Source organism: Pteronotus mesoamericanus, unplaced genomic scaffold (genome assembly GCF_021234165.1).
Source record: "Pteronotus mesoamericanus isolate MK-2021 breed Mesoamerican mustached bat unplaced genomic scaffold, CSHL_Meso_final scaffold_36, whole genome shotgun sequence".
NCBI classification, from domain to species: Eukaryota; Metazoa; Chordata; class Mammalia; order Chiroptera; family Mormoopidae; genus Pteronotus; species Pteronotus mesoamericanus.
In genome coordinates this window covers 10,193,626-10,209,043 of record NW_026555313.1, presented here as the reverse complement: position 1 = coordinate 10,209,043, position 15,418 = coordinate 10,193,626, and the positions used below count along the sequence as shown (strand labels likewise).

The 15,418-nt window shown below is 34.9% G+C and overlaps 1 protein-coding gene across 9 annotated transcripts in view; it reads right to left on the bottom strand.

Moving 5' to 3' along the window:
• Positions 1–15,055, bottom strand: part of GRIA4 (glutamate ionotropic receptor AMPA type subunit 4) — a 386,291-nt gene extending 371,236 nt beyond the window's left edge. For 6 of the 9 annotated variants that reach the window (XM_054592511.1, XM_054592510.1, XM_054592516.1 and 3 more), the window contains exons 1-3: positions 14,786–15,055; positions 14,088–14,259; positions 12,683–12,841 (exon numbers count right to left, since the gene is read on the bottom strand). In XM_054592511.1, the coding sequence (XP_054448486.1) occupies positions 12,683–12,841; positions 14,088–14,175 (247 nt within the window). In that variant the 5' untranslated portion in view covers positions 14,176–14,259; positions 14,786–15,055. Of the gene's footprint in view, positions 1–12,682; positions 12,842–14,087; positions 14,429–14,785 lie in introns of those variants that run through there. The other 3 variants (XM_054592513.1, XM_054592518.1, XM_054592512.1) reach the window with 3 other exon arrangements.
• Positions 15,056–15,418: the final 363 nt, after the last annotated feature.

Genomic DNA, 15,418 nt, shown 5'->3' with positions numbered 1-15,418 from the left:
GACAAGAATATGAGGTTAATTTGGGTCCAGAAGATATTTAGAATGCTAGAACTTGGGAGTTAAAAGTTTTAGAAACTATGCTGCATAAGAAAATGAATGTTATTTTGCTTGGAAATGTACAAAGGAGACATGTGATAACTATTTTTAAAAATGTGAAGGGATTGAGTCATATAGAAAATAAACTAGATTTGTGTTGCTTTATTCAATTCTGGCCAAGAATTAGTTGTAAATACCCAACCAATAAATGCGTTTCTTTTCTCCTTTCTCTCAACCAGACATTTATTATGTTCCAGAAATGTTCCAGGGCCTGTGATAGGCCCCCAATGTAGGAGTACTAATAAAACATCATCTGTGTCTTCAAGGAGCTCACAGTCTAATAGAGTTCACAGATTATCTATCTATCTATCTATCTATCTATCTATCTATCCATCTATTTGTCATCATCATCATCATCATCATCATCTATTTATCTATCAATCATCTATCATCTATCTACCTGCTTATTACCTTCCAAAGTATATATATAATATATGAGAAGTACTAAACAAGGAATTTGACTATTCAAGCAAAATCTAACATCTGTGTTCATTGAAACATTTAGACTTTTTATTCAGAGCCAGTGCCCTAAAGTGATGTGCATACTCTTATAAGGTATATTTATGTAAAACATACTATTTACATAATATATGTGTTACATATTATTTTAGAAAAATCAAGGACATAAAAACAATGTACAATGTTTAAAAAGAGAGATCATTTGTTACTGAATAGTAAATACAGAATTGAGCCCCCTGGTTATCAGAATAAATATGGAAACATTTTGATTTACAAGTTTTCCATTAAAAAAGGAGGAAGCATACACATTTTTCCAAGAAAAAAATAAAATATTTCTCTTGATTTTAACATTTGGAGTAAAAAGTGGGAAAATGCCTCAAACATACCTAGGTTAAACTGTATATGTAATCGAAAGTAAGTATTCTAACCAAATATCTAATGTCAAAAGAAAGAGGGATAAAAGGTCATAGAAACTAGCAAATTGTCTGTGAAATTTTCTATAGAAGGTTCATTGTAGATGATCAAGAACTGACAGGAATAACATCATACATTAGACGCCATCCTCCCTTTTTCACAATTCTTGCAGTTCCATGAACTTTAAGAAGTGCTAAGGAGGCAGTCAATGTCTGAACAGATGGGATTCTCTTGAATGTGCTTGCTAATTCGCCTGGGCTTCTCACATGGGCTTTTGCCTACTTTGAAAGTGGATTGAACCTGCATTTTCCACTTCTTTTGTCAGCAGACATCACATGTTAAAAGCATCTAGAAGTTCTCTTCTACCAGACTCAAATTTATCAAAGAGCAATCTGACCAGGACAATGTATGTCAATTGCATATACAGTCCTACTTTCCTTCTAGGGCTAATTTTCTTCCTTACTTATCCCATCCTGTAAGTTGACTCTAACAGAAACAATGAGAATAAAACATGTTTAACATAAAATTACATAACATTTATTTTGGATACACTACCTCATTGCCTTTATAGCCTCCCTTTGATTTTATTTAACACATGAAAGGTCTTAACTATCCTAGGGATGCCTCAAAGATGAATGAAAACTCATATTGCTAGCTCATTATACAAGGATAGTTACTGATTCTTACTTTGTACCAGAAATTTTGTGAAGTTATGAGACTATATGGTTTAACAAGGCAGATAATTAATAATCTATGTTCTGGAAGCTTATATTCTAATGAGAATAAATGATAAATAAAAATGCTTAAAACAATAATCACAAGTTATGATTAAAAACAAAGAGGATCATAGAGTTGGCAAAGTAATTGTAGTTTGGGTGCAGAAGGGCTTATTCTAGTGGAGTTGGCTAGAAAAGTTTTACTGAGGTGGTTACGTTCACCTGTGTGAGAGAAAGCTAGTCAAACAGATAAATGGATTGGAGGAGTCGAGCAAAATGGAATGTCAAGGACAGACATAGAGAAAAGAAGGAGTTAAGTATGCTTAGGAATAAAAAAAGACACCTTACAGATTCTAGCACTGTGAACAGGGCAAGGAGATGCACCAGAGTCACGTCAGGAAGGGCCATGTTAAAATAGAATGAAAAGCCGTTGGAGGGTTTTAAGTAAGCGAGAGACAGTCTCTGATTTACATATTCAGAGAGATGCCCCAAGCTTCAGTATATAAAGTGGATGGAAAGACATAGTGAGTAGAAGCAGGAAATTAATTATTAAGTTATTAGAAAAGTACAATTGACTTGGATGAGGATGGTGGAGTAGAAATCTAGAATGGTGACAATAAGTGTGATGTACTTTGGAGCTAGAAGAGGACTTGGTCAGATGGTGTGCAGCACTAAGGAAAAAATTCTAGAAAGTCACAGAAGGAACAAGAAAGCATATGATAAAAATGTAAAAACTAGTAACATATCCACTAGGGACAATCAGAAAAGAGTAGATGAAGAACAGCAAATAGGAGAACTTTGGAAAAATCAAAATAAGGAATTTCTGCCCAAGATCAAATTCAATCAAGAAAGGGCAGAACTTTCGTACACATGTATCAGTTCAAAGTACATGTAAAAGAACAGCTTATTCAAATAAATAGTGTGTACACACACATGCAAAACATTAATTCTTAACACACATAAGAAAATAAATTCCAAAAAAGTTAGTGTTATAAGTATAAAATTAAAAATCATAAAAGTACTAAAGATATGGGATAATATTCTTACATTTTTAATAATAGACATATCTTTGTCAGCACTGCACAAAACCCAGAAGCCATAAAAATGACTCACAGATTTTACTACATAAAGTATCCATGTAACAAATGACATCATAAATGAAGCTGGAAGCCAAAATCACAGTGGAAAAATAATTTGCAACATAGATGACAAAGCGTTAATTTCTATAGTAAATAAAATATTCACAAATAAGGAAGAAAACATTGGTAAAGGAAAAGAAATGATAGTTCACAGGAAAAAAGAACACATCTTAAAAATACAAGGAAATATTCTCAATTAATCAAAATATTAATTCACTATTAATCAAAATATGCAAATTAAAGTAGCAATTAGATGTCATTTTCACCCATCGGGACAAGAGAAGAGTCAAGAGACTGATAATGGCTACTGTTGGTAGGTCAGAGAAAAACTATTCTTCTCACATCCTGGTAGTTGTATATTTAAATATTATTGCATGTTTAAGAAAAAATGCAACAATATTTATTAATAGCAAAAATCTGCATTATTTGATATAGCAATTTTGTTCCCAGGAAATTAATTCTACAGAGTATTTACACAGGTATATAAGTGGTTTTATTGCTATTTTCTTTGTAATACTCAAAATGTGGAAACAGCCTAACTATTGATCAAGAGGGTACTGAGTATATCTATCACAATACCTTTGCACAGTGATATATAAAGTGGCAGGAAAAGAAAATGAGATAGCTCTTATATACCAACAGAAAATTTTTTATGATAAATATAACAAAACATTACTAAAATACAGGTTTTGAGTATTAGTTTTATTACTTTTTATTTTACTGATTTTTTTTGAAGTGAGAGAGAGAGAGAGAGATTAATTTGTTGTTCTAGTTACTTATGTATGCATTGGTTGATTCTTGTAGGTGACCTGACTGGCGACCGAACCTGCAACCTTGGCATATTGGAACAATGCTCTAACAAACTGAGCTACCTGGCAAGGGCTGGTTTATTAAATTTGTCTCTCAATATATATTAGCATCTTGTGTTTATAGTACTCTTTATCTAGGTCTATACAGATTTTTTTTTAAAGTCTGAAAAGATCTATAGACCATGTTGACTATGATTATCTCTAAAATGGGAGATTGCAGAATATTTTGACTTGTTAAGATTTATGATTTGAAATTTTCACAAGCATGTGTTAGTTTCTCTAAGATAAAAGTATGAAAAACGGAAGGAACACTGCATAAAATATTTAGTTACTGATAAAAACTGCTCATTTTGGAATAGGCACATAAGCAACAAAAGTAAGTAAACACTGATTATAGGTTCTGGTGTAAATTTTGCTGTATCTGGAGAAATATTGTGACTTATTCAAAGAAAACATTACATTTCAACTTTCCTCCCTTTATTTCTCAGATAACACTAAACTTTTGATTGATGACACCGTTAGTTTTGTTAAGTTGGAGGCAAGTGATGACACTATAAAGACTAGAGCAATTTTGACTGATGGTGATGCTCTTTAAGGCAGTCATCGCTATATTTATTTGGAATCCAAAAACTTCTTAAATGGAATGTGAAAGAGATTGACAGCTAAAGCAAATCTTAAAGTAAAGCACTTGGGAAAATGTGTTAAGAATAGCTGTACTGATTCTGAAATCAAATAATACTTCTATTACAAATACCTGGGTTGGCCAACCAGTGACCTATACATTGCTATTTGCATAATTAAAAGAGTCACTTATTCATTTTCCCACATGGTGCTATATATGACAAGAATCTGGCAATATAAAGTGATGGGAGTGTCACTGTTTAGAATTCTCAAATTTCTGTGCTGCATTACAAATCGCATTGAAGAATTGATAAGCAACGTGAAATGCTATGCATAAGTGAAAGGTGTTAAAGAGGTAGCTTTGAGAAAAACATCTTTCTATTTAGGTTAAGAGTTGCCTAGCTGCTATCACACCAAGTGATGGTTATCTTGTGGATCCTGTACTAACCAAAATTCTGCAGAATGGCAGACAAATCTGACGTTAGGATCTGATGTCCTGGATAATTTATGGTTATGCAAATTTTCTTAATGGCAAATCTTCACTTTCTCCAAATAAAGTAATAATAATAACAATAATAATGTCTACTTCTTAGAGTTGTGTAAGAATTAAGGTAATGCAACACCCTTGGCACATAGCTAGTACACCATTTTAGTAGCCCTTGTTTTTATTATTAGAGAAGAAATGTTTCAGAGAACAAAGATTTGTTAGCAATGTCAAGTCCTGCGACCTATAAAAAGACCATGAGGACTAAGGAACAACAATTGGATTTACTAATTTTTAAGTCACTGATGACCTTCAAGAACACAAGATTACAGGAGTGGTGGTGGGAAGGGAAAAGGTAATACATGACAAAAATAGAAGTAGTTGATGTGGAATATGTAGAAAGTTTGATAGTAAGAGGAGGAATAAATAAAATAACAGAACAATTTGAGAGGCACAGGACCAAACCAAGGCTTTTGCCTGCTAGAACACACTGAAGCCAGTAAAGATAGATTTTATGTAAAAATTCCTGGTTGGTTACAAGGACAAAATTCACTTCACTTCTATTAAAATGATGAAGTTAGGGATGAAATGTTGTTTGTTTCTCTAACTCGTATGTAGTTTCTTTAGGGCTGTGGTACTGGGCCTTTCTGTGTGATTGAAATTCATTGAGAAGCTGTTTAAAAGTTTGGACTGTCTCTGTAAGCACACACACATGCACAGTGAATTTTGCATATAGTTAGAAGTCATCAACCTCTTTAATTAATCCATGAAACAATTCTTTTCTGAACTGCCCAGATAAATCCTAGATAAAATTATCCTGTTTTAGGACTTAGAAATAATTTTGACAAATATGAATTTAAACTTGTGTACATAAATTACACTTAAAAACTCATTAAGAAGTCAAGAAACTTCCTATGAAATAACAACAAAATGTATTTATTCAAAACATAAAGTACCTTTTAAAAACATAAATAGAAAATAAAAGTAACTTTTAAAATTAAAAGGCTGACTCAGATATAAATACTCCATATGACATAGAAAATGTAACACAATTGATTTTAATTGAATTCTAATTTTATGCTAAATACTTTCCAAACACTTTTCTAAGATTCATAAAATTCATGTGTGGTATGTATTATTTCCCTGGGTTAAAAGATGAAGAAACTGAGGTTCAAATGTATTAAGTGACTTATCCATTATTGGGTTATAAATTCAAGGCCACCTCGTTCAAAAATACAAAAAAAAAATGCCCTCCTCCTACTTCTAAATAAAAGATAAGAATATTCTAGGCCAATATTACACAAGAGTATGTATTCATAGACTCCGTGTGGGGTTAATAAATACTGTTTCCCACCCCACCCCCCGTCAAAACACAAAAGAACACTGAAAAGAAAAAAGAAATGATTGATGTTAAAGATGTTACAATTATCCTTGTGTTCATTTTTTAAAATCTTGTAGCCTTTGCAAGGTTGATCACTATTTAGAAGAAATTCTCCCCACCACCTGCTCATGTTAAGTTACTCTTGCCTAATTTTCCTCTGAATTTTCTGACTTATTTTTCCTTAGTCTCTTTTTCGCTCTCTCTGCCCCTCAAATTGTAGAATTTCCTGGGATTTTATCCTCAGCATTTTTTTCAGTTCTTGCTCTCTCTAGGGGATCTCACCCACATCGATGGCTTCAACCACCACCGAATGTCTGTTCTGAGTCCAAACCAAGCCCCAGAGTTCCAGATACGTACGGCCAACTCTCTACATTGCATATCTACATTGCGATGTCTCTTAACCGACTCTAAATCAGTACGTTCACACTAAAGTTACCTTCCCCACTCAAATCTGCTCCTTCTCCTGTGTGACCCTTCCTAATCGGTGGTATCTTATCGAGTCACTCGTTTGGAAATCAAAGAAATCATCTTCCATTCTTATCACACTTCTTTTCCACCCTCCCACACAGACATCACATCCATCATGAAGTTCTACCAGCAGCGCCATATTCTTATATCTAGGTGCTTTTCTCTCTCTTCCATGCTTTTACTTTTAAGTGTCTATCACCCTAAATTGTATTACTTCAAGACTCATCTAATTGGTCTTTTTTTTTCCTGTTTTGTTTCCTTCCAGTTCATTCTCCCTCTTGCAACCAGCCTGTTCCTTGTATTATATAAATCTGAACACGTCACTGTTGTGTTTAAATGCTTTCTGGGTCCCATTTTTTAATTGAGTCTCCTTACAGCAGCTACAACATTCTTTGTGTATCTGTAAAGCTTCACCCCTTAACACATCTCTCCTCCTCACACTCAATCCACAACCAGACTAAATCTCTTCAAGTGGCTCAGACACACCTGGCTTTCCCACACCTTGGTGCCTTGTCATATGTTGCTTTTTTGGTCAAGCATGCCTTCCTTCTACCCTCTTTTTCAAATTACTCAACTAGATCCTTAACACCCAGATCAGGTGACATCCCTCCAAAGAGGTCATGCCAGGTTTGGTGTCATTATCCTTCCTGTGTACGCCTTTGTCACAGCACTCTTCTCTCTCATAGCACTTAATCTTACTGTACTTGTAATAACCGGCTTCTCTATCTTTTTCACTGGACTATCAGCTCCTGAGGGCAGCAACTATTCTTATAAGTTTTTTGATTCTCATTTCTAGCATAGAGTCTTAAATACAGTTGTCCTTAATGAGTGTGCTTAATGATTAATGGATACATTCATTATCTAACCTAGTGAATGAATGGATAAATTCATTACGTAATATGACTTCAGTCCTTGCTATATCACTCAATGTCATATGATTAATGAATAAGTTGCCCAGAAAAGTCTTGTTCTATTTTGTTCAAAATGTTGCAATTAAATTAGAAGAAAAGATTAATGACAACTCTGCTTTTTTCTTCCTTAATTCAAGTAATATCAATATAGACGTATTTTTCACGCTCTATGGCCTACTGGTAAGAGTACTAGGATAATAGAAGACTTGGGTTTGAACCCTGACTCTACAGCTTATTAGTCATACAATCCTGGGCAAGTTAAATAACTCCTTTGAATCAAATCTGCCTGCACTACAAAATAATGACTTTTTCTTCTCAGACTGTCATACTCTAAGACTAGTTTGAGGTCAAATAACATTATGTATATGAAAGCATGTAAAACTATATTATGTCATAAAATGTAAGGTATACTTATCTTTCATTTTAAATTCCTGAACAATAATAAAATTCTGTCATAAGAGCCATTTATATTTTCCAATACATATGAGAAAGTAAAAATTTTCCTCTTTGAGAAATTAATGGCACTTGGAAAAATCCAGATTAAAAAATGTTTAAGGACTTTTTCTAATAGTTTTAGAAAGATGTAATAATCCTGTGATAATTCTGAAATATATCAATGCAAATTACAGGTCATCCTACCATGAAACATAAGAATATGACTCATCTTTGTCACTAACCTCACATGGAAAATAAAAAAGAGAATATTCTAAAACCAGAGAATTATTTCAAATCAACATAGAATCTTACTATCCATTCAAAATAAGGAAACCTAATGAGAGTTATGGTAGAGTTACAACACTTATTTTCCTAAAAATAGTCAAAAGCCAAACAATATTTAATTCTAATGTATCTCTAATAACTTTGCAAGTGAAACCATCAGAATTTTATTTTTAGCATGTTTAAAATGACTACATCAGTCAATAAAATCAGAATGTCTTTTTATGGCTTCATGTCTGTGAAAGAGAATATGTACAATGTTCAAATATTTTTTAATCAAAGCCAGAAGATTGTTAGTATTTAGCACGCTTATATTCAAGGAGATTTTATTAAGTATATAAGTGGGAAAACCCACAGAACCTATGGAATACAGTGTCGCATTTTCAATGAATTTAGATGAACTAAAGTATATTTTACAACCAGCTTACTTTTACAAAGTGGCAGTCACTTGGACACTTAGAGTTGACAAGTAAACTGACCACGGATAGAGCTGATATTTAACTAAAAAAAAAAAAAAACAAAACCTTTTCATCATTATATTTTCATATAATATCCAGTCTCTAGTTTATTTGTGATTGTTACAACTTTCCAACTCATCATATTTTAAACCACTGATCTGACAGATTTTTGACAGAAAAGGAAAGGAAAAACACCATTAAAAACACAATTATTAATTATTTGATTATTCTTATTCAAGGTAAAAAAGTGGAAATATTCCATAAAATACTTCTGTTACTTCACCAAAGTGACCATACATGACTAATTAACTTGCTTTATTATGTATATTCTACCACTCCTCTGATATTTAGAAAAGTCATTTCAGAAACTGAATATTTGTAATTTATATTGTAAAAGGCTGCCTTATTAAAGGACTGGTTCTTTTACAGGTTTCTAATGTAACTGTAATAAACTGGTAATTTCAATATGTCCAATATTTTTATCTTTTAGAAAATTTGGTGATAAACTAGTATTTTGTTTTTTACTTCTGGTCAAATTAAATATACATCATCCTCCAAAAAATATCATCATTAATTAACTATTTGAAAAATACAAGATAAGAGCCTGCTTTCAGGTTGTCTCAGATATTTTGCAGAAGACATATCCGATTGAACTAGCATCTTTGTTTGCAAACGGTTTTGGGTCAATTGTATATTTTATTGAAAAACATTGACCATATTGAATTTATTTTTAAAATATCTTTTTCTATTCCTCATACATTGGATAGATCACAGAAAAGAAGTGTATACCTTTAGTTACACTTTGAAATTTTAACATGGGCTATTTATTACATCTATTTTTTTGTTATTAAAATAAGTCATAATTTTATATTATCTGCATTTCCTAGAATTTCAGTTTTACATTGAGCGAAGTGTGACTTTCCAACAATGTGAATAATTAAAAATATTTTAATTTAATCTTATATGAACATTGTTAAAAATAAAATAAAACTATGAACTAAAATATTTTTTTCTCCCTCGGATACTTAGGAGTTATACCAAAAGTGGTAAATTGTGTTAATCAGGTAGTGACATAAGCAGTGTATAGACTCTATCACAGAATGTTTAGATGGCCCAAAGTAATCTTAGAGTGCTAACCAATAAGTTTTATCCTTTAATCTGTTTTTGTCTTTGATTATACATTCCATAAAATGAACATATCCTTTTTAATGGCCTTTATTCTCAGACTAGATCATGCAGTTTTACAAGAATCCAATTCAGGAAATTCACAATTCAAATGAACCTAGCCAGTCACATATTGTTACATGTTTATATTTAATTCAACATAAAAAATCTAAAAACCCAGTGTGTATCACTGTGAGGAATAATTACTATGTTAATTCCCCAGAGTACTACTTTTATCCTTTTGTACTCAAAGGAACAAAGCTTGATATATAACATTGTCTCATACTTACTGCTTACATTTCACCATTAAATAGAATGGAAAATCAGGCTGTATATGCTCTTGGAGAGTCTGTTCAACAAAGACAAGTCACCTGACCTGTGATCTCTGATCATTGATTTTTCCCAAATTCAGCTTAGGTTGCCTTACAGACATTCAGCATACCCATTTCACCCCTAAAATTCATTTTCTTCACTAGAAAATGTATTTTGTCCTTCTTTAAAATTTATGTATTTTTTAAAAATATATTTTAAATATGTACACAAAATCAATTAATGTGATTATGAAAAAATGTGGTATAACTAACATTGTGTTACACTTGAATTCAAAATAAGCAAACCTAAAGTTTACTTAGTTTCAATTTTCTCAGCCTTAAATATGAAAGAATAACATATTATCTATATCTTATACCTTTTTCATTGTGTGCGGCTTCCTATTAAGTGTTACTAGTAACAATTAATTTTACATAATATATTAATTACATAAATAGAATAATACTAATTAAAATGATCCTGAATGAGATTAACAAACGATAAGGAGGAAGGAAGGATTAGTACTTTATGGTTTACATAGCTGAAAGACAAAATACAAACTCTAGAATATTTAAATACTTAATTTCTAAAAGCAAAAGAAAATAAAACTAATGTATTTGACACTTTTAAGAAAGTCTTTCAAAATGTAATAACAAAAATTATTGTTTAAATAGTAATTTACTGTTGACAAAATACCTTCAGATATACTTGGATCATAAATTGTTTTCAAAGTTAGTAATTTTTTGTCCACAGAATCTCAGGGAAAACATGAGTAAAAATTTTAAATAAACACATAATATTTATATACAAAGGAGAATGTTTTATACCTAGAATTATTTCAATTGTTGACACACCTTTCAAAACAAAACTAGAAATTTATATAATTTGCAAAACTGAAAATCCACAAACCTAGGTCTAATTTATGTGCATTTATGCTTAAAAATAACTACCTATTGCTATAATGTAATATTGATTTTATCACTAAATAGTGAATGTTTTAAATTGTGTTCATAGGAACTACAGCATTCCCACAAAATAATACGAGTTTGTCACTTCACAAAAATGTCAAATGCTTTGACCTCCTTTTGAAGCCAAATTCTAAAATAAAGTAATGGTTAGATGCCAAAAATTAAGAAAATTGATCATATTATCAGTTAGATGAATTAATAGCAAATAAATATGAATTAAAATAAATTAAATGGATATCCTCCAAACATTTAAAAACTTTGTTTTCAATTTCACTTATTTGTTCAGTACAATCTCTAGGACTGAGAGAGAGCTTTTAAAATTAAAATATACTTAACTTGATATAATAAAGATACTCTACAATTAGATTAAACATTTTATTACCCTTGTGCAAAATTTTATGTAGAAACTATTCCTAAATGTCTTATGTAATCTATAACCATTATCTTAACACATAAATTTTAAGCAGTAGTAAATTAGCATGTAAAGCTAAGGAGATATTTGAAACATGTATTTCTTTCAACAGTGAAAATGCAATATAAATGCTATACTGACTGATCATATTTTAAAGAGTTGTCAACCCACAGTTGATTATAATTTTATTACATTAAATTATACAGTATTTTGATGGGGGAGCACTGTACAGCTGTTTCATTATAGCATTAGGTGAGGTCACCTGTTAAAGTTTCAGTGTGTTTTGTGAATTCAGGTGGATTGGAAACTAACGTGATTTGGCACCAACGTATGGATTCATGGAGTTATATCCACAGGATACATGCATTATGTGATAGTAAGAAACATTTACAACCCAGAATATAAGAGCAGGGCAGCCTCCAGTGACATCACCAGATCATCTGCAGCATCAGCCAACCGTCGAGAATATATATCCTCCATATCACTGCCTCCCTCTCTTTCTCACTGTTAACAAACCTTCCATTGCTTTCATCAGTGTAAGAGAGCATGTGTCTACCTTAACAGCAAGATATATGCTTACTCAAGTGAAAACAAATAAGAAAAAACAAAAGAACAGAACCAAAACTAGACTGAGTACAGTTTTCACTGACCTGACATTCAGATGTTAGGAATAACACTGAAATGTTAAAGAGGAAATTAACTTGAATTATCTAGACAAGAAATAAAAAAGAAGAGGAAGGAAGGAAGGGAGGGAGGGAGGGAAGAGAAAGAAAGAAAGAAAGGAAGAAAGAAAAAAAGGAAGGAAGAAAGGAAGAAAGGAAGGAAGGAAGAAAGAAAGAAAGAAAAGAAAGAAAGAAAGAAAAAGAAAGGAAGGGAGGAAGGAAGGAGGAAAGAAAGGAAGGAAAGAAAAGAAGGAAGGAAGGAAGGAAGGAAGGAAGGAAGGAAGGAAGGAAGGAAGGAAGGAAGGACCATCTCACTATCTCAAGACTAAATCTTGATTTTTAACTCTGATTTGCCCTGGAACCAGCTGCATGTGGGAAGCTTGAATTCCTTTCCAAAAAAAAAAAAAAAATAATAATAATAATAAAGAGGAAAGGCACTCAATTGCCTCATTTTAATTCTCTTCTAATTTATCCACAGTTTATGTTTTACTTACAAGCATTTGTTACAGCAAAACTGTTGGCTGTCTCAATGTTGTCCACATGAGGTACCAAATTAAAAGGTGCTTCCGACGCATTGGGGCTGGTGTTATGAAGAAAAATTGCTAATCGAAAAGCAGTATATTCCTGATCTGTGTTTCGGATGAAGAGACCACCTATTAAAAATGACAGGAAAAGCACATTCAATGCTTCCTCTTGTAAATGTTATTGCCACCCCACGCACTGTTAAATGCACTGCCATTCCCCAGCACATACAATTAAGGACCTATCCCTGCCATATCTTGGGAGACTGGCCTTTGTCCCTGAGGTACATGCTTAGTATTTTAGTCTTTAGGATAGCTCAGCTTTTTCCTGTCCCAATCTGTCATGATCACAATGACCTCTGAGACCATTTAGTGTGTTTTCCTTTTTCTCTCTCACCCTGCCCATGATTCCCAGCACACTGCTACATCAGCCAGCTCGGGGCATTTCTTTGGAAGATGCATGCAGATGAACAGAACAGAGGATTTGCATTAAAATACAGAAATGAAAGGATGTGGTGTCAAGCAGGGAAGAGGGAAATCAGAAAGGAGACGTGAACTTTGTTTTTCTGCAGCTGGTGGACTCAGCCTACTTAGCTCTGTTTTGTGCACAGTCCACGAGAAATGATGCAGTGTTGAGGCTGGGTTTAGCTGGAAGGAATTCAATAGCTGCGTCCCATTAAGACAGGAGAGGAGAATAGCAAGAAAGCCAAAGATGGATAGTTCCCCAGAAACAGAGTCGAGATGCAGGAATAAAGGTAAAAGATACAAGAGGAAAACAAAATAAAATGAGAGAAAATTCTGGGGAAGGGATCTAACTTTGGTTAGGTTAACCAAAGGCAGGGGGAGCAGGTAGAAACTAGAAACGCTTCCCCCCACTCCTCCAAACAGTGCCTTTCTATTATAGAGAGAAAGATGCGGCGTCCAGCATGGGAAGAAGTGTGTTTTTAAAAATAAACTCGACATCTCTTCATGTTCTAGAGAAATGGATGAAAACAAATAGCACATAAAATGTAATCATATCCCATAGAGGTTTTTTCCAACTTATTCCAATTCCACTTAAACGACTTGAAGCAAAGGTAGAAATGGAGAGTATCCTACTTAAGTGGCTTTAATCAAAGGTGGACATGGAGAGTATGTGCTGAGAGGATGGAAGGTGGGCAGTTCTGTGTATATTCCAATTGAACCTGAACCAAAAAGGTAGTTTTTGCTTTTGTTTTATTTATTTATTTTCTTTCTTGTAAAGGGGAGAAAAGAGAGGAACAGAGGGGAAGGGAACCGCTGAAGCTTTCCTTGAATTGCTTATCAGCAACTCATTTAACTCACTTTCGGATATCTGCTACAGCCACCCAGATGCACACCCCATCGGGGCTGAGCTTACCTATTTGCACGCTGCTTGGAAAGGCTCCCATGGCGAGTCCCCAAAATCCAGAAAATAACAAGACAATCTGTCTGCAAATAATCCTCATCTTCTTTTCTCCTCTCCTTGGCGCGCGCTCTTTCTCTCGCACTCTTCCTAAAGGCTGTTCAAAGAGGCATTGAAGACGATGGCGCTAAAATTAAAAACAATAACAAAAAAAAAAAAAAAAGGAGGGAAAAGGAGAGATGTTTGGGTGGGTTGTAATTCTGACTCTTTCCCTTTAGCAATCCATAGCGAGCTGCCAGATTTTTCCCGCAGTCTCCATAGCCCTGGGAGAGGTTTGCTGTCCGGCTGCAAATGTTGCACATGCAAAAGATGGTGGTGGAGCGTCTAGTGGCTGCTTGCAGGGATGAGACATGCGCTCTCTCTTTGCCTCTCTCGCACTCGTGCTCGCCCCTCGTTTTCTCACATACACACGGACGCTGGCGCCGCGGCCGCCGCACGCGCTCCCCGGCTCGCACAGCCTCGCGTCCCCACCAAGCTTGCAGCAGCCCCGAGCATTGCTGTGCTCCTCTCGTCCCCTCCCCGAGCGCGCCGCACTCCCTTCGCGCGCCCCTTGACCACCGCCCGGCGGGCTTCACCTTTGGGTGCTCACCCGGGCGCCCTATTCTCCCGACGCCCCTGAGCCATTCTGGAAACAGGTTTTTCAGTCTCCTTACCACTCATGAGCTCCTTCCTCTCTTCTTCCCCCGTCCGAAGAGGGGCCTACTCTGGGGATGAACACTCCCAGCGCCCCTCTCTTTGCTTTCCCGGTGCCTCTGCCTCTCGACTGCACTTCGCAGGAAACTGGCCCGCGGGCCAGGTCGGCTGCCGGGCTCAGGGGCGCGGGGAGTTCGTGCCTCCCAGGCCCCCGGCCCCCTGCCGCATTCTCGCAGGCTCGCGAGGAGGACCGGCTGCCTCCCTCTCCTACAGCCCTCGTTTTTCTCTCAGCCTCGCCCTCTTCTGCCACTGGGCTGCGCGCGGGGGACTCAGGTCCTCGCTGCAGCAGATTTCTCATCAGCAAACAGCCCGAGAATCTGGTGAGCCTGAGACCGGAACGGTTGAGGTTAAGGTACTCAGGAAGGGAGAGAAGGAGAAAAGGCGGCAAAGGGGCAGCCCGGGCAGGTGTAAGAGTCTGGGACCCGGGAGGAAAGAATTGGAGGAGGTAAGTCTAGGGAAGAGAACCAGAGAAGTTGAAACATCCTAGGGAAGAGAGGAAGGAAGAAACAAATTAATTGAAATAGCAAAGTTTAGGGAATGAACACGATGTGAAAGAAGAGCCTGAGAAATGAAAACTGAGGTCCTGTAACATA